Here is a 20011-nt window from a genome sequence, read left to right as displayed (position 1 = left end):
ATTTATGTTTAGAGACAGGGTCTCACTCTGACCCCAGGCTGGAGTGCAGTGGTGCAATCACAGCTCACTGCAGCCTTGAACTCCTGGGCTCAAGTAATCCTCCCACCTAAGTCACCCGAGTAGGTGGGACCACAGGCATGTGCCACCATGTCTGACTAGTTTTTTCATTTTTTGTAGAGACAGGGGTCTCATTTTGTTTCCCAGACTGGTCTCAAACTCCTAGGCTCAAAACGACCCTCCAGCCTCAGTCTCCCAAAGTGCTGTGATTACAGGCATGAGCCACTGTGCTGGCTGAGACTAGTACATTAATGTAACAAGATAGTTTCAAATCTCGTATTTTAAGTAATGAGAAATTTCCGCTTGTTGAGTTTGGTGTAATAGGAAAGAAGAACATCTACAATTATCTGAAAATTCAGTGAAATACTCCTCCCGGCCGGGCGTGGTGGCTCACGCTTGTAATCCCAGCACTTTGGGAGGCCGAGGTGGGCAGATCACGAGGTCAGGATATCGAGACCACGGTGAAACCCCCTCTCTACTAAAAATACAAAAAATTAGCCGGGCGCGGTGGCGGGCGCCTGTAGTCCCAGCTACTCAGCAGGCTGAGGCAGGAGAATGGCGTGAACCCAGGAGGCGGAACTTGCAATGAGCCGAGGTCAAGATCGCGCCACTGCACTCCAGCCTGGGCTACAGAGCCAGACTCTATCTCAAAACAAAACAAAACAAAACAAAAAAAACTCCTCCCTTCAAACTATACAACTATGAGGCTGATTTTTCTTCACAAACTTCAATGAAAACAACATATTCCAACAAACTGAATACTGAAGCAGATATGAAAATCCAACTGTCTGTTATTAGATCAGATGTTAAAGACATTTGCAAAAATGTAAAGGAATTCTACTCTTACTAAAATTTTTGTGTGTGTTGGCTGGGTACAGTGGCTCACACCTATAATCCCAGCACTCTGGTAGGCCAAGGCGGGCAGATCATGAGGTCAAGAGATGGAGACCATCCTGGCCAACATGGTGAAACCTCGTCTCTACTAAAAATACAAAAATTAGCTGGGCATGGTGGTGTGCACCTGTAGTCCCGGCTACTTGGGAGGCTGAGGCAGGAGAATCGCTTCAACCTGGGAGGCAGAGGCTGCAGTGAGCCGACATCATGCCATTGCACTCCAGCCTGGTGAGAGAGCAAGATTCCATCTTAAAAAAAAAAAAAAAAAAAATTGTATTAGAAAATATTTTTCATTAAAAGTGCTCTTTATATTAACATATAATTGGGTTACCGTTAGTTTTGAATGAATAAATAGCTTAGATTTTTTCCAGTTTTAATTCTAACACACTAAATATCAATAGATATAACCCACATGAACAAAAGCTCTTTGAGGGATCTCACTTTAAAAGTGTAAAGAAGGCCGGGCGCGGTGGCTCAAGCCTGTAATCCCAGCACTTTGGGAGGCCGAGACGGGCGGATCACGAGGTCAGGAGATCGAGACCATCCTGGCTAACATGGTGAAACCCCGTCTCTACTAAAAATACAAAAAACTAGCCGGGCGTGGTGGTGGGCGCCTGTAGTCCCAGCTACTCGGAGGCTGAGGCAGGAGAATGGCGTGAACCTGGGAGGCGGAGCTTGCAGTGAGCCGAGATCGCCACTGCACTCCAGCCTGGGTGACACAGCGCGAACCCCCCTCTAAAAAAAAAAAAAAAAAAAAAAAAAAAGTGTAAAGAAGAAGAAGTCCTGTGATCAAAAAGTTGGAGAACTTGAGAACTGCTCTAACAGAGGATAATACAAATGCCTTCTTTATAATATTACATGTAAAAAGCCTTTGAGGAAATATTTCTAGCTAGAGAAATAAGCTTAGAGCTTAAAAAAAAAAAAAGGAAATATACTTAAACCATATTTCCTTTTTAAGTAAAAAGCTATCTATTCAAGTTTTCCTATTTTGAAAAATGGACAGAACGATGGAATCTGGGAGCCATGTTATCTCAGGAACAACTGAAGGACCATTCATTTGCTCACTAGATTGCAAACTCCATCCAAGCAAGCAGTAACTAGGTGTGTCTGTCCTCTACCATTCCCACAACATACAATTTTCACACAATAAATAATTTCTGAATGAAAAGTGGGGAAATGTAAATCTGAACTCAATAAATGTACATATAACATGTATACATGTACATACCTACATTCCTTAAACATTAATAAATATGCTAATTTGTTAGGTTTTTTTTAAAACCTATACTCCAAACACAAGAGATGAAGTATTTCTTTTCTTTCAAGAACTACTGACCCACAGAGGGAAAAAAACTCAGTAAAAGATAACTTAATTTTATTTCTCAAATAAGTTTATTTTCAGTCTCTAAATTGACAACCAGGTCCACAAAGTTCTATTTAATAAATATAACAAATTAAAATATACTTTAACCAAAGGAGAAAGGAGGAGGAGTCAAGAAGAGTATGAATTGTGAGGAGGAAGCAATAGGAAAGGGGAGGGTAGAAAGAACAAAGTGAGAGAGGCAAGTGGGATTCTATATATAAATCATTTTTTTAAAAACCTAAAATTCCAAAATGACTCTTAGAATTTACTTGCCCAAATAAATTTAGTCCTTAAAAGAGTTATCCATAATAATGTCTAAATATGTTAACACACACCCCCCCCAAAATATGTACATCTATTATGTATCAATAAAATAAATAAATAAATAAGTGATGTCTAAGTACCTGGCATTTCTTAAGCTCTCTCTTCAGCTGGAGAACTGTAACATGCTCTGGTCCTTCTTCCAGACTTGCAGTGCCTCCGATTCCTCGAAATGAGGTGACCACAGCCTTCCTGACCTCTTGGATCATGTTAAACCACTCCTGCAATTTGTATTGCTGCTTTTGGTTTAGTCTGACAGTATCTTTTAAGTCAACCAGGAAGGTAAAGGCTTCTTCTACACAACATTGGTAACCCAGACATTCTCCTTGAAGCTGAGCTACTTGCTCCTCAAGAGAATGAATCCTATTTGTATCAGGACTCCCTTCTCGATGGATCTGGCTAGTTTGGCTGACATTAGCCTGCTGGCTTTGCAAAGCTTCTCGAAGCAATTTAATCTCAAATTCCATTTCATCTATACGGTCTGACTCAGGGCTGAAGTTTACAGTGGGTTTGTTTCTAATGTTCCGTGCTCTGTTGGCATATTTGAGAGAATTTAATGACTCATCAAAATTCGAGGAGGAGGGGCTGACACATGTGATCATGACAGTCTTAGCACTGCCTCCCAGAGAATCTTTCAGAAGCCGGGTAATTTTAGCATCCCTATATGGAATATGTGAACTCTTCCTGCGTGGGTCCCCAAGAGCACTTATTACATTTCCTAACGCCAGCAATCCACTATTGATTTGAATGGATTCTTTGAACCGTTCACCAGTATTCCCCGTTTTGGTTACTCTTTCTGATCCTGCCAAATCCACAAAGTGGAACTTTGAGACAATATGCCGAGGGGAATACCATGATCCATCTTCAGCTGCCTCCACATTTTTATGAACTTGACAAATGCTGATTGTAAAAATTGCATGTGATCTGCTGGAGTGCTCATTCACTTGGGTGGTACCTGTATGTCTGGCTGCATTCCCCGTCTCCAAAAGGCTCATCACTTCATCTGCACTCTCCACATGGCATTCCTTGGCCCCAACAATCACTTAAAATAGCAATAACATGTGGTTAAGCCAAGTTTTCATCAAAACCTAGTATAGTTAACAGTTACCATTTGCTAAACAGTCTGGCCAAGATAGTCCCTTTTTAAAAAAGTCAACAGCATTTCAAATAACAATAGTAATATCAGCAACATCATCAAATAATTTTAGATAATCTCCCAAAGAAACTATTTTAACAGACAGCACTCATTTTGATGTTTAAATTCTAAAAGCTGTAATTTTTTGAAAAAACAATCTAGTTTGTCTTGAGTCATGAGTCACACTCAATTCCTTAAAATGAATGACAAAAGAAAAACTCTTCATTCCAGTCTTTTGATTTGTAAAGCCTAATAGATTAATCTTTTTTTTTTTTTTCTTGAGACGGAGTCTCTGCCTGTCACCCAAGCTAGAGTGCAGTGGCGCAATCTTGGCTCACTGCAACCTCCACTTCGGGTTCAAGTGATTCTCCTGCCTTAGCCTCCCGAGTAGCTGGATCACAGGCATGCGCTACCACACCTGGCTAATTTTTTTTATATTTTTAGGAGAGACGGGGTTTCACCACATTGGCCAGGCTGGTCTTGAACTCCTGACCTCAGGTGATCCACCTGCCTTGGCCTCCCAAAGTGCTGGGATAACAGGTGTGAGCCACCGCACCCGGCCTAGGTTAATCTTTTATAAATTAATCAAATATATAATTCAAAAGAGTTAATCAGTAGATTAGTAGAATTAATTAGTATCAATTAAAAGGCATTAGTTGGCAGGGCGCGGTGGGTCAAGCCTGTAATCCCAGCACTTTGGGAGGCTGAGATGGGCGGATCACGAGGTCAGGAGATCAAGACCATCCTGGCTAACACGGGGAAACCCCGTCTCTACTAAAAAAATACAAAAGACTAGCCGGGCGCAGTGGCGGGTACCTGTAGTCCCAGCTACTTGGGAGGCTGAGGCAGGAGAATGGCGTAAACCCAGGAGGTGGAGCTTGCAGTGAGCTGAGATCCGGCCACTGCACTCCAGCCTGGGCAACAGAGCAAGACTCCATCTCAAAAAAAAAAAAAAAAAAAAAGGCATTAGTTGGTTTTTTTTTCAGCTTTATTAATAATCAAGCCATCCTTGGCTTTTAAGTTTTTTTGTATTGTGAGGTCATAATCAATGATGAGTAAAAAATTCAATACAAATAAAGTTGGTTATTCATTTTAAAAACAAGTATGGTTTATATAATATCAGAATGCAAGGTAGACAGATGAGATGGCAATTAAAAGAAAACACTTTGAATACCATAATGTACTGTACTCAAAAAAGAAAAAAAGTTTTTATTTCAATCACAGAATGAACTAAAAATAATCTACATTTACTACCTGCATTATTTGTTTATATCCAAAATACTGCAAAGAGAAGTAGGTGGACTTAGGAATTGAATCAGAGAAGGAAAGCTCCTGATTTCATGCTCAAATTATATTGCCATAATTCATCTTTACTCAGATACTGTCACATCACTATTTCTTTAAAAAATAATCATTTCACTTTCATTATTTCCATCATGACACTTTTTAAACAACCCAGTTCCTGTAAGTCATAGTAAAACTTTCATTAAATTTTTCATTAAATTTTTCCAATGTTAGGCTATAAGTGAGCACTACGGTTCTCAAACCCAGACGCAAATCACCTGGTAGCTTTATAAAAAAGAAAGTGCCAATGCCCAGGCACCATCTCAGACCAATTAAATCAGAACCCCTGAGAAGTAGGACCCAGAAATCAGTATTTTTAAAAAGCTTCCCACATGTACTAATTGTGTAGCAGCCAGCATGGACATTACTGCTTTACACAGAGACTCTAAAGAAATATGTCAAACAAATGCATTTTACTTGTGAGTGGGACATTATGTAAGACAAACTGTAATTTAAGATCATTTGTAACATCCTTCCAAAATTTTTTCAACATTGGTATCAGATATGAAATATTTTCATCAAGTTTATCAAGAGTGATAGTGAAGTGTATATACTTCTGTCCTGCTTGATATTTTACAAAGAAGCATGTATTATTTTTGTAACTGTTTGATAAAAGATAAAAACAATCAATAATTGTATTCCATAAGGTAAAGGAGCTCAAAACATTAGTCTGAATTATATCCAGAAGAGAGAAACTGTACTGAATTATCTAATAAGACCATAAGCTACCATATATAGTTTCTTCTCAAAAACCAAAAACAGGTCTGGGGCGGTGGCTCACGCCTGTAATCCCAGCACTTTGGGAGGCCGAGGCGGGCGGATCACGAGGTCAGGAGTTTGAGACCAGCCTGACAAACATGGTGAAATCCGTCTCTACTAAAAATACAAAAATTAGCCGGGCATGGTGGCACGCACCTGTAATCCCAGCTACTCGGGAGGCTGAGGCAGCAGAATCACTTGAACCCAGGAGGCAGAGGTTGCAGTGAGCCAAGATCGCACCACTACATTCTAGCCTGGGTGACCTGGGTGATGGAGCGAGATGCCATCTCAAAAAAAAAAAAAAAAAAAAAAGAGATTAATAATCAATAAAGCTGTTCAAGTTAAAAGTAAAACTAAATTCATTTTGCTTCTGTATGTTTTTAAAGATTCCTTGGAATATATCCAGAAACTGAATTAAAGCATATCTGTTTGCTAATGAAGGCAACTGATTAAGCGGCCTACTTTACCTGTATTTCCTTTCTCATCTTCTCGGATGTGAAGATCCTTCATGGATGTCTCCAATTCTAGAAGATCTCTTAGGTCTTCCTTGTACACTTCTATATAAGATACGTTCACATTAAAGTCAATGCTAGGATGTTCAGAGATGCTTTGAAATATTTCTTGAATAGCTCGAGGAATGATACCCTTTTGGCCCTCCACAACCGAAGCTGAAAATTTAGAAAAAGAAAGCACATCTGGAACTTAAAACAAAAGAAAAGCGACAACCCCAATTTTATAGTTAATTTATTTTATTATATTTCTCTCTATTATAACTGTATTTTTTTTTTTTTGAGACGGAGTCTTGCTCTGTTGCCCAGGCTGGAGTGTCGTGGTGCAATCTCAGCTCACTGTAACCTTCGCCTATCGAATTCAGGTGATTCTCCTGCCTCAGCCTCCTGAGTGGCTGGGATTACAGATGCCCACCACCAGGCTATTATAACTTTTTTAAACCACAACTATAAAATTCACAAGTAAAAGTTTTCACATGTATCCCCTTACCAAGAATTCATTCAAGCATTCATTGAACAAGTATTTATTTAGTATCTACTATGTGCCAGGCACTATTCTAGGACTCTGCAATCCACCAATAAACAAAACAGGGAGAAAAGAAACCCCTTCCCTGGTGAGATTCTGCTGACAAAAGACTGACAATAGCAAAAAAGAATAACTGATAAGTGAATTATATGGCATATTAAAAAGTATTAATTGTACCTGGAGGAAAAAAATACAGCAGGGTAAGGGGACTAGAAGGGTAACTACCAGCCAGGAGATGCTTGCAACTTTAAACAGGAAGGTCATGGTGGGCATCATTCAGAAGGTGACATCTGAGAAAAGACTTGAAACAGGCCATGCGTGGTGGCTCACGCCTGTAATCCCAGACTTTGGGAGGCTGAGGCGGGCAGATCACTTGAGCCCAGGAGTTCAAGACCAGCTTGGGCAACGTGGTGAAACCCTGTCTCTAGTAAAAATACAAAAATTAGCTAGCTAGGTGTGGTGGCTCACGCTTGTAATCCCAACTATTTGGGTGGCTAAGGCACGAGAATCACTTGAAGCTGGGAGGTGGAGGTTGCAGTGAGCTGAGATAGCACCACTGCACTCCAGCCTGGGCGACAGAGGGAAACTGTCTCAAAAAAAAAAAAATTAATAAGAAAATATATTTGAAAAGTCCCAGGAATGAAACAGACATTAAGTGGCACAGGCGAATTTCAAAGCGATGTGGTAGAAATGTACATTTTAATATAAATGATAAAACTATATGGAGTGGCATTTTATTCCATAAATAGGCCATACTGTGGTGGCTCACACCTGTAATCCTAGCACATGGGGAGGCCAAGGTGGGTGGATCGCTTGAGCTAAGAAGTTTGAGACCAGCCTGGGCAACATGGCAAGATCCCTTCTCTACAAAAAATACAAAAAAATTTCGTGTTGCATGCCTATGGTCTCAGCTGCTTGGGAGGCTGACAAGGGAGGATTACTTGAGCTTGGGAGCCAGAGGTTGCAGTGAGTCAGGAGACAGAGCCTGGGTGACAGAGCAAGACCCTTTCTCAAAATAAATAAATAAATAAATAAATAAATAAATAAATAAATAAATACTTTATCTTTCCCAATTCACTGTTCATTAAATACTAGATCCAGAGAGGTGGCCCTTGGCTCATAAAACATCATTCTACACAAAGGGCTTCCCCTGCCTAAAGCCACTCCACCTCTCGGATATTCACTACTACTAGTAGGAGCCACGTTATAAAAATGTTGGTGTTTTTGGCCAGGCACGGTGGCTCACGCCTGTAATCCCAGCTCTCTGGGAGGCCGAGGCAGGTGGATCACGAGGTCAGGAGATTGAGACCATCCTGGTTAACACGGTGAAACCCCACCTCTACTAAAAATACAAAAAATTAGCCAGGTGTGGTGTCGGGCACCTGTAGTCCCAGGCTGAGGCAGGAGAATGGTGTGAACCCAGGAGGTGGAGCTTGCAGTGAGCCGACATCATGCCACTGCACTCCAGCCTGGGCGACAGAGTGAGACTCTGTCTCAAAAAAAAAAAAAAAAGTTGGTGCTTTTAGATGACACATAATTTCTAAAGCAGAAAATAGCTGTAAAAAGCAGGAAACTGACCTTAGGTAAGACCAATCTATTTCACAGTCTTTTGCACTAAAATATCTTTCTCTTTAGATCATTTATTATGGCCTGGGTGGAATCCCAATCACTGGAGCACAATTCATTTATGTTGGCAAGAATTTTTTTTTTTTTTTTTTTTTTTTTTGGTGAGACAGAGTCTCACTCTGTCGCCCAGGCTGGGGTGCGGTGGTGCGATCTCGGCTCACTGCAACCTCCGCCTCCCTGCAACCTCCGCCTCCCAGGTTCAAGTGATTCTCCTGCCTCAGCTTCCCAAGTAGCTGGGACTACAGCCGTGTGCCACCATGCCCAGCTAATTTTTTGTGTTTTCAGTTGAGATGGGGTTTCACCGTGTTAGCCAGGATGGTCTCGATCTCCTCACCTCACAATCTGCCCGCCTCGGCCTCCCAAACTGCTGGGATTATAGGGATGAGCCACCACGCCCGGCCAAGAATGCTTTTTTTAAAAAATTCTTATATTTCTTTACACGTCACCAAGTGTATCTGTTCTGAGATTTCTAGATGGGGTGAAAAGGTGCAAGGAGCTTGAGAGTAGAAAGGGATAATGAGAAAAGATGGAGAAGCAAGCCAAAGTTGATGGCGACAGAGAATGTGTGCACAAGCAGGTGCAGAAAGGCCAGTTATGCCCAGGCCTAGACCCTCAGTTCAAGAATGAGAAAGGGAACATCTCTACACCTCTTCTCCTCCAACACTATCTAAGCTCACAGCTTCTACAACCCAGAACACAGACCAGTACAGTAACATTATGAGTAAACACTTATTTCTGTTCCCCCTTGTTTCAAAAAGGAGTTAAAGCAGGTTTACAAATAGGCGTAGGAGGGGCTCAAACAGATACTTCTACATCAGTGTTCATAGTAACATTATTTATAGGAGCTACAACAGGGAAGCAAACCAAATGTCCATCAAAAGAAGAATGGATAAAAAAAACATAGTATATATATACAATGGAATGTTCTTGGAAAAAGGAATGACGTTCTGATAGGTGACATAACATGCTAAGTGAGAGAAGCTAGACACAGGAGGAAAAATACTGTATGATTCCACTTCTTTTTTTTTTTCTTTTTTGAGACAGGGTTTCACTGTGTCACCCAAGCTGGAGTGCAGTGGCACAATCATGGCTCACTGCGGCCTTAACCTCCTGGGCTCAGGTGATCTTCCCACCTAAGCCTCTGAAGTAGCTGGGACTACAGGCATGTGCCACCACATCCAGCTAATTTTTTTGGTGTTTTTTGTAGTGACAAGCTCTCACTATGTTGCCCAGGCTGGAGTGCAGTGGCGCGATCTCAGCTCACTGCAACCTCCACTTCCTGGGTTCAAGCGATTCTCCTGCCTCAGCCTCCTGAGTAGCTGGGACTACAGGCACCCACCACCACACCCAGCTAATTTTTGTATTTTTAGAAGAGATGGGGTTTCACCATGTTGGCCAGGATGGTCTCGATTTTCTGACCTCATGATCCACCTGCCTTAGCCTCCCAAAGTGCTGAGATTACAGGCGTGAGCCACCGCGCCTGGCCTACTTTTATGCGTTTTGTTTTGTTTTGTGAGACAGAGTCTTGCTCTGTTGCCCATACTGGAGTGCAGTGGTGCGATCTCAGCTCACTGCAACCTCTGCCTCCCAGGTTCAAGTGATTCTCCTGCCTCAGCCTCCAGTAGCTGGGATTACAGGTGCACACCACCACACCTAACTAATTTTTTTGTATTTTTAGTAGAGATGGGGTTTCATCATGTTGCCCAGGTTGATCTCAAACTCCTGAGCTCAGATGATCCTCCCAAAGTGATGGGATTACAGACGTGAGCCACCACACCCGACCTCCACTTATATGAAATATCTAGAATAGGCAAATTAAAAGAGACAGAAAGTAAATCAGGGATTATCAGAGAATGCTGGGAGAGCTATTGCTTAATGGGTACATAGCTACTGTTTGGGTGATGAAAATTTTGAAAATACTGGTTATTACTGCATTAACAATTCGTATATTTGATGCTGCAGAACTCTACACTTGAAAGTAGCTAAAATGATAAGTTTGGTTATCTTTATATTTATATTTACATGTACTTTATCACAATTGTAAAGATAGTAAAAAAAAGTGTATAAAATTTAAAATAAGTGGAGGGAAAAACTGAGACTTTAAAAGTTTATGTAGACTAATTTAGAAAACCGCCCATCATTTTTAGCATTGCTCCATGGAAAATGTATTCCAAGCAACAAACAGTTGACTTACAAATGAAACTTAAAAACAACTTGCTTCCAAGTTGAAGATTACCAAAATTTAGGTTTTTGGCAACAATCATGCTGAAAATCTAAGTTTCCATCAACTTCAATGGCTGCCTTTCCCCTCATTTAAGAGGCAAGACTGCCATCATGTGGTAAGTAAAGTAAGTAATGGGTTTTCTTCTAATACAGTACAAATGAAGATTCCCTTTTAAGAGCTTGTAGGAACTAGCCTGTAGGAAATATCTAAACCTTTCAAACTGTAGCATAGATAAGCAATCTTGATTATCCAGAATAAATAATTGACCAGAAATAGTTCAGTTATTCCCCACATCAATAGATAACAAAGCACAATTTAAAAGACGTATCAAAAAGCTTAATTTCAAATATTTATAATAAAGCTCCAATATGTATTTTGATAACTTAAATATAAAATTTGCAATGTTAGTCTTATATTCCTGAAATAAACCATTTCCAAGAGAAAACCTGCAAAGTTTTATAACTCAACAACTATCATTTAGCTATTATATGGTATTTAAAGAGTACACAAAAGTTTTTGGAAAAGGCTATACCTTGTAAAGGTAATTCCAAAGTTCTGAAAAACAGGAAAATGAATATTAGCTAAATAAGCATCATATTTAAAAATAAAGCCAGGCGTGGTGGTTCACGCCTGTAATCCCAGCACTTTGGGAGACTGAGGCAGGGCAGATCACTTGATCTCAGATGTTAGAGACCAGCCTGGACAACATGGCAAAACCCTGTCTCTGCAAAAATAAAAAATAAAAAATTAGTCGGGAGTGGTGATATGCCCCTGTAGTCCCAGATACTCAGGAGGCCGAGGTGGAAGAATTTCTTGAGCCCAGAAGGTTGAGGCTGCAGTTAGCTGTGATTGTGCCACTGCACTCCAGCCAGGGCAACAGAGCAAGGCTCTGTCTCAAAGCAAAATCAAAAACAAAAAAAAAAATAGTGAGACTCCATCTCTACAAAAAAGTTTTAAAAATAAAGTAAAATACATTTTAAAATAAGAGAGTTTCATTCTGCCCTAGTGCCCAGCATGGTAACCTAGATACTGCAGGTGCTCAATAAATATTCACTGGGGGAGGGGGGGGGGGACGGGGCAGGGAAGCATTATTTGCATGGTCAGTAACCAAAAAGCAGATAACTGACCCAGAATTGGTGCCCTATAGAGACATTCTGGGAAACAGAAAATCCTCACTAATACACCAAAAAATAAATCCAACTTTTTTTGAGACAGAGTCTTGGTCTGTTGCCCAGACTGGAGTGCAGTGGCATGATCTTGGCTCACCATAGCCTCCGCCTCCCAGGTTCCAGCAAATTCTCTGCTTCAGCCTCCTGAGTAGCTAGGATTAGAGGCGTGTGCCACGACGCCCAGCTAATTTTTGTATTTGTAGTAGAGACAGGGTTTTGCCATGTTGACCAGGCTGGTCTCAAACTCCTGGCCTCAAGTGATCTGCCTGCCTTGGCCTCCCAAAATGCCGGGATTACAGGTGTGAGCCACCGCGCCTGGACTGAAATGATATTTTACATTGTTAAATGCAAAAAGAAAGTTACAGAATCACAGGCATAATATCTCATTAAACAAACAAAAACCAAAATAACTACATAAGTGAGTAATATGCATCAAACTTATTTCTTTGGGATGAGAGGAGTTGTCACTTGTTTAATTTCTTATGCATCACTTGCAGTCCTTCTTATAATAAATATTTCTGTAATTTAAAAAAAGTAGAAAGAAAATGCCATCCAAAATGTTCTTTTTTTTTTTTTTTTTTTTTTGAGATGGAGTCTCACTGTGTCGCCCAGGCTGGAGTGCAGTGGCCGGATCTCAGCTCACTGCAAGCTCCGCCTCCCAGGTTCACGCCATTCTCCTGCCTCAGCCTCCTGAGTAGCTAGGACTACAGGCACCCGCCACCTCTCCCGGCTAGTTTTTTGTATTTTTTAGTAGAGACGGGGTTTCACCATGTTAGCCAGGATGGTCTCGATCTCCTGACCTCGTGATCCGCCCATCTCAGCCTCCCGGAGTGCTGGGATTACAGGCTTGAGCCACTGCGCCCGGCCCCAAAATGTTCTTAATGGTGGTCTATTTATTCTGATAGAGAGAATTTTAGAGCAATTAAAATATGTTAGAATAGATACCTTTAATAACTTTTTCCCTTACAAACTTAAAATAGTACTCATGGTCTCCTAATAAAAAAAAAAAAGTATAGCTATAATTAAGTCACCAGCTTCTGAACATGTATAACTCCTATTGGTATAAAGCATATAATGGGTCATTAGGATTATAAAACATTTGCCAATCAAAAAAAACAAAAATCCCTACAATCCTAAAGAAAAGCCACAATTTATACTAGAAAAACTGAATTATTTTTTATTGTAAGACCCTGAAACAATCTAGTATCTGTGATCTCCTAATCCTGCAGAATATACAGATGTTTTTCTTTTAGTTGGGGAATATTGGCCTCTTGAAGCTCCTCCATTTTAATCTTTGGAATAAAGATTTCCTCAAACTACACAACCACTCTCTGAGCCACTACCCATCCATGCATGTAATGAGAGAAGTTTCTTTTTTAATTTTTTTTATTTTTTTTGTTTCAGCTCGTTTCTGAACAGCTAGAGAAAGAAGTTTCTGAAAGCCATGTATTTTACATTTGTGAAATATGAAAATAGAAAAATATTGAGAGCCACTATTCATACAGAGAATACTAACTAAAACTTTAGACAATGATGCATATGTGCATTATTCAGAAGTTTGTTTTTAGTAGAAAACTATCAATACAGTAAACAATCTTAACAGAGGACTTGGCTGTCAGTTCCCCCACTCTATTACCAGACACTTAACTAAAATGATTTCCAAGGTTCCCTCCAGCTCTACATGAGATCCTATGATTCTGTCTTTTCCAAACTATAATTACAAGCAGGAGAAATTATGTCCTAAAGTATTCAGAATTTAAAAAAGAAATCTGGCTAGAATATGAAAAAAAGATACTCTACATAGTAAATTTTTCCTACGGTCCCTAAGTCCTGACTGTGGGACTCTTAATATTTACAACTGGCTTGTTAAAGAACGCAAAATCTGATCATGTTAACTCATTTATCTCTATTTTAAATTCTGTTCAAAATAACAAGGGCTAACCACTGAAAATTATCTTAAACTTCTTTCCTCAAGCAAATATAATCCTAAGTTAGATTGCTTAATGAAACTTCAATATTTAGAAACAAACCTTTCAAAGATGATGATCTTATGATCACATTTGATTACATTATTCATTCCTTCACTATTCAATTAATATGCTAAGCACCTACCACGTATCAGGTATTGGTCATGTTTTAGCTTCTTTCTAGCGTCACAAATAAAAGTCAGAGAGTATGAGAATCTTACCAATATGGCCTCCTCCAATGGTGTATGTCTTCCCAGATCCAGTTTGTCCATAGGCAAAAACAGTTGCATTATAGCCCTCAATGAGTGACAACACTAGGGGCTTTATACATGTATTATAAACTTCATCTTGAGTGGAATTTTTGCCAAAAACAAAATCAAAAGTGAAGACTCTGTCTCTCCCAATGATAACTTGCTGGCTGTTTGGAATAACTCTCACACAAACTTGATGATTATGAAGAACTTCTTTGCAAAGCAGAGGTCTAATTCTTACAGCAACTTTTACTGGTATTTCTTCCATGGCAACTTAGATTTTACTAGATTTTCTACTTAATGTTCAGTATCTAGTGTGAGAAACTTCCATCTTATGTAAGATCTGGATTCCTGTGTATCAAAAATAAAAAACAAATTTTAATTACTGATTCCTTTTATCCCAATAAACTAACCACCTTCTAAAGCAAAGTCAGTTAGAACAGGTTTTGTTTCAACACAACACAGTTACAAAAAGTAAACCTGTCTTGTAAAATACATTGTAAATTTGTAGACAAAATAGTACGTCTTGGGTTTGCTTCAAAATAATCTAGAGTATGGGGTCCATGAGTTAATAAATGACGAAGCTAAGTGGTAAGTACATGGGATTTCATTGTGCCTTTATTTCTACAGTAATAATATTTCCCAGTTCATTAATCTAAATATTAAATAGCCAGGGAGTTAGAAAATTAAGGCAAGGAGATAATTAAGTAAGGAACTGTACACATTTTTTTTGTTTGTTTTTTGAGATGGAGTCTCGCTCTATCGTCTAGGGTGGAATGCAGTGGTGTGATCTCCGCTCTCTATAACCTCTGCCTTCCAGGTTCAAGTGATTCTCCTGCCTCAGGCCTCTTGAGTAGCTGGGATTACAGGTGCCCGCCACTACATCCGGCTAATTTTTGTATTTTTAGTAGAGACGGGGTTTCACCATATTGGCCAGGCTGGTCTCAAACTCCGAACCTCAAGTGACCTACCCACCTCGGCCTCCCAAAGTGCTGGGATTACAGGCATGAGCCACCGCACCCAGCCTGTACATGTGTTAAAAACAAACATTAGTACCAGATTTTATAGCTATGCATTGAAAAATAGCATTTCCTCTTTGCCACAATTACTAGAAATAAATTCATGAAAATAGTTCTAAGAATTTCATAAGTCAATATAAATTTAAAACTAAATTTTTATTCAAAAATAATCAAAACTAACAGAAAAACTGCTTTTTCTGCTTCTAAATATTATGTTGTACTTATTTCTGAAGATCTCTGCTAGAATTAATACATTAAAAATTAAATTGTTGGCTGTAGTTTCCCGGCTAAAAATATATATAAATAAATAATTGATAACCACATTTACAATGAACATTCTGGCTTTTTTTTTTTTTTTTTTGAGACAGAGTCTTGCTCTGTCGCCCAGGCTGAAGTACAGTGGCGCGATCTCGGCTTGCTGCAAGCTCTGCCTCCCGGGTTCACGCCCTTCTCCTGCCTCAGCCTCCCAAGTAGCTGGGACTACAGGCGCCTGCCACCATGCCCAGCTAATTTTTTGTATTTTTAGTAGAGATGGCGTTTCACCCTGTTAGCCAGGATGGTCTTGATCTCCTGACCTCATGATCCGCCCGCCTCAGCCTTCCAAAGTGCTGGGATTACAGGCGTGAGCCATCGTGCCCAGCCTAACACTTAAAAATACATTCAAAAAACAATTCCATTTACAATAGCATCAAAAAGAATAAAATATTTAGAAATAAATTTAACAAAAGATGTGTAAAACATATACTCCGAAAACTATAAAATACTGTTAGAAGAAAGCACAAGATGTACATAAATGAAAAAAATCTCATGTTTATGAATTGAAAGATATATTAATACATCAGTATTCCCCAAATTGATCTACAGACTCAATGCAATACCTATCAAAATCTCAGCTGACTTATTTGCAGAAATTGACAAGTCGATCCTGAAATCACAGAACTCAAGAGACACAGAATAACCAAAACGATATTGAAAAAGACAAAGTAAGAGGACTCACACTTTCCTAATTTCAGAACCAAGCAACAGTCATCATGATAGTGTAGTACTGGCATAAGGACAGACACATAGATCAACAGAATAGAACTGAGAATCCAGAAATAAACCCTCACATTTATGGGCAATTGATTTTCAACAAAGGTGGGAAGACAATTCAACTGAAGTCTAAGAATAGTCTTTTCAACAAATGGCTATGGGACAATGGATAAAATAATGAAGTTGGACTCCCTACCTCACATCATATATAAAAGTTAACCAAAAATGGACCATAGACCTAAACATAAGAACTAACACTACAAAACTCTTAAAAGACAGGAGTAACTCTTCATGACCTTGAATTTGGCAATAATTTCTCAGATATGACACCAAAAGCAGTAAAATTAAAAATACCAATTTGAACATTACATATTGTATACAGGTACTGAAAAATCACACTGTACCCCATAAACATGTACAATGATTGTGTCAATCAAAAATAATAAAAGCAAAAAAATAAAGATGAAGTATAGATTAAAAAATAAGTAAGACCCAGCCTGGGCAACAAAGTGAGACGTCATGTCTACAAAGAAATTTTTTTTTTCAATCAGCTCAGCATGATAGTGCACACCTGCGGTCCCAGCTACTTCGGAAGCTAAGGCGGGAGGTTGGCTTGAACCCAGCAGCCAGAGGTTACAGTGAGCTGTATTTGCGCCACTGCGCTATAACCTGGACAACAGAGCAAGAACTTGTCTGAGAGAGAGAGCGAGCGAGAACAAATGTTGGGGGTGGGGGAGGGAGAGGAAGGAGGGAGGGAAGGAAAAACTGGACATCGAAATTAAAAACTTTGTGCTTCAAAGGAAACTACCAAGAAAGTGAAAAGACGGCTGGGCGCGGTGGCTTATGCCTGTAATCCCTTGGGCACTTGGGGAGGCCGAGGTGGGTGGATCACGAGGTCAGGAGATGAGACCATTCTGGCTAACAAGATGAAATCCCATCTCTACTAAAAACACAAAAAAATTAGCCAGGCGTGTTGGCGGGTACCTGTAGTCCCAGCTACCCGGGAGCCTGAAGCAGGAGAATAGCATGAACCCTGGAGGTGGAGCTTGCAGTGAGTGGAGATTGCGTCACTGCACTCCAGCCTGGGGGAGGGAGCAAGACTCCGCCTCAAAAAAAAAAAAAAAAAAAAAAGTGAAAAGACAACTCACTGAATGGGAGAAAATATTTGCAAGACATGAATCTAACAAGGAACTTGCAACTACAATATATAAATAACTATTACAACTCAAAAAGTTTTTAAAACATTTTAAAAACAGGCAAAGCATCTGAAAAGGCACTTCTTCAAAGAAGATATACAAATGAATAATGAGCACATGAAAAGATGCTCAACATCATTAGCTATCAGGAAAATGCAATCAAAACCACAGTGAGAGTCCAGGTGCGCAGTGGCTCACGCCTGTAATCCCAGAATTTTAGGAGACTGAGGTGGGAGGATCACCTGAGGTCAGGGGTTCAAGACCAGCCTGGACAACATGGTGAAACCCCATCTCTACCTAAAATACAAAAATTAGCCAGGCACAGTGGCTCAAGCCTGTAATCCCAGCACTCTGGGAGGCCAACGTGGGAGGATCACCTGAGGTCAGGAGTTCGAGACCAGCCTGAACAACACAGTGAAACTCTGTCTCTACTAAAAAATACAAAAATTAGACAGGCATGGTGATGGGCGCCTATAATCCTAGCTACTCAGGAAGCTGAGGCAGGAGAATCGCTTGAACCCAGGAGGCAGAGGTTACAGTGAGCTGAGATCAAACCACTGCACTCCAGCCTGGGTGATACACCAAGACTGTCTCAAACAAACAAACAAACAAACACCACAATGAGATACCAATCCACATCCACTCGCACTGCTATAATAACAAAGACAGACCATAAGTGTTAGCAGGGTGTAAAGAAATTAGAACCCTCATACACTACTGGTGGGAAGGTAAAATGGTACAGCCACTTTGGAAAACAGATTGACATTTCTGCAAAAAGTTAAACATACAGTTATCACTTGACCCAGCTCCCAAGAGAAATGAAAACTCCCAAGAGAAATGAAAACACTGTGTTTGCATAAAAACTTATATACAAATGTTCAGTTTTGGAAGGATAAAGCTTATACTAAATTTAACAAGTAATCTATGATAATGTTTAAGTGCAGATGATGAAAAGTAATGAGTTTGAGGTGAGGCTAGGTTCTTTGGAGAAGCTGCTGAGTCTTGAAGATTACCATTAAGTAACAGAGACAACTAGACTGAAATAACATTTTATTAGTAACACTAATAACAGTGAATTGATAATATTAATATTCACTACCCTTGAAAAAAAAAACCATGGCCCAGCACAGTGGTTCACATCTGTAATCCCAGCACTTTGGGAGGCCAGGGTGGGTGGATCACTTGAGCCCAGGAGTTCGAGACCAGCCTGGGCAACATGGAGAAACCCTGTTTCTACAAAAAATCAAAAAATTAGGCAGGCATGGTGGCGCACGCGCCTGTAGTCCCAGCTACTCAGGAGGTTGAAGCGAGAGGGTCCCTTGATCCCAAAAGGGTTGCGACCCTGTCAAAAACAAAACAAAATAAAACAAAACTCTGCAATGGTACTCTGCATTTGTAATTCTGTGAGTAGATGGCATGAAGAGGATCACAACAAAAAAAAATTAACATCACTCTTCTAAAAGTCCCCTGAGAGTAAAAAAATATCAGGTCCCTTGGGCTGTAAAATCCCAAAAGAGAGTCAACAAACTATCTGTAATGGCTGAAACAAAGAGATACACCTAACCTTAGCAGTTTTAAAATCATTCTAATGAATTTTACACTGGAAAAAAAAAATGCTCATGTGTTTGATAAATCCTTTCTTGGATCTTAAAGAACTCTACAATCATTTGGTACTGGAAACTTTTCCAGTTGCAGGAATGCTGAGTTAATTCTTCCAAATGTCTCTGAAAACCAACATTTGAAGTCACCATACAGATTAGTTTATTTCTTTGTATGCCATCAAGTTAAAGCAAAACTCATGGACGATGTTAAGTCAAACCTAACTGCTTCCAATGAAGTTGCTAATAAAAAATGCCAAATTGGGATGTTTTCATTTCTTGGGTTTTTGTTTTGTTTTGTTTTTGAGACAAGGTCTGGCTCCGTCACCCAGGCTGGAGCACAGCGGCACCATCTCGGCTCACTGCAACCTCAGCCTCCTGGTTCAAGCGATTCTCGTGCCTCAGCGTCCAAAGTAGCTGGGATTACAGGCACAACGCCAGGCTAATTCTTGTATTTTTAGTAGAAACGGGGTTTCACCATGTTGCCCAGGCTGGTCTCGACCTCCTGGGCTGAAGAGATCCGCCCGCCTCAGCCTCCCAAGGTACTGGGATTACAGATATGAGCCACCATGCCCAGCCTCATTTCTTGGGGTTTTTAATGGTAATATCTATAAACAATTTGGTTATAAAGGCAACTGAAACTTATTCTAAGCATTAAAAAAAATAATAACGGGGCCAGGCACGGTGGCTCATGCCTGTAATCCCAGCACTTTGGGAGGCCAAGGCAGGTGGATCACTTCAGCCCACGAGTTACAGACCAGCCTGGGCAACAGGGTGAAACTCTGTCTCTACTAAAAATACAAGAATGGGCCAGGCAGTGGTGACGCACCTGTAGTCCCAGCTACTTGGGAGGCTGAGGTTGGAGGATTGCTTGAGCCCGGAAGGTTGAGGCTGCAATATGCCACTGCACTCTAGCCTGAGTAACAGAGCGAGACCCTGTCTCAAAACAAAACAAACAATAATAAGGGTCCACAAACATAGGGCTTGTAAAACATCAATATACAAGAAACAAAGTTTTTAC

At 40.2% G+C, this 20011-nt stretch overlaps 1 protein-coding gene across 7 annotated transcripts in view; it reads right to left on the bottom strand.

Moving 5' to 3' along the window:
• The window catches only part of KIF27 (kinesin family member 27), an 82904-nt gene that overhangs the window by 61798 nt on the left and 1095 nt on the right, over window positions 1-20011 (bottom strand). For all 7 annotated transcript variants that reach the window (XM_009189028.4, XM_009189025.4, XM_009189026.4 and 4 more), the window contains exons 2-4: window positions 14116-14496; window positions 6341-6541; window positions 2719-3677 (exon numbers count right to left, since the gene is read on the bottom strand). In XM_009189028.4, coding sequence (XP_009187292.2) covers window positions 2719-3677; window positions 6341-6541; window positions 14116-14413 — 1458 coding nt within the window. In that variant the 5' untranslated portion in view covers window positions 14414-14496. The remainder of the gene's footprint in view (window positions 1-2718; window positions 3678-6340; window positions 6542-14115; window positions 14497-20011) is intronic.

This window comes from Papio anubis, chromosome 13 (genome assembly GCF_008728515.1).
Source record: "Papio anubis isolate 15944 chromosome 13, Panubis1.0, whole genome shotgun sequence".
NCBI lineage: Eukaryota > Metazoa > Chordata > Mammalia > Primates > Cercopithecidae > Papio > Papio anubis.
This window is presented reverse-complemented; position numbering and strand designations above follow the sequence as displayed.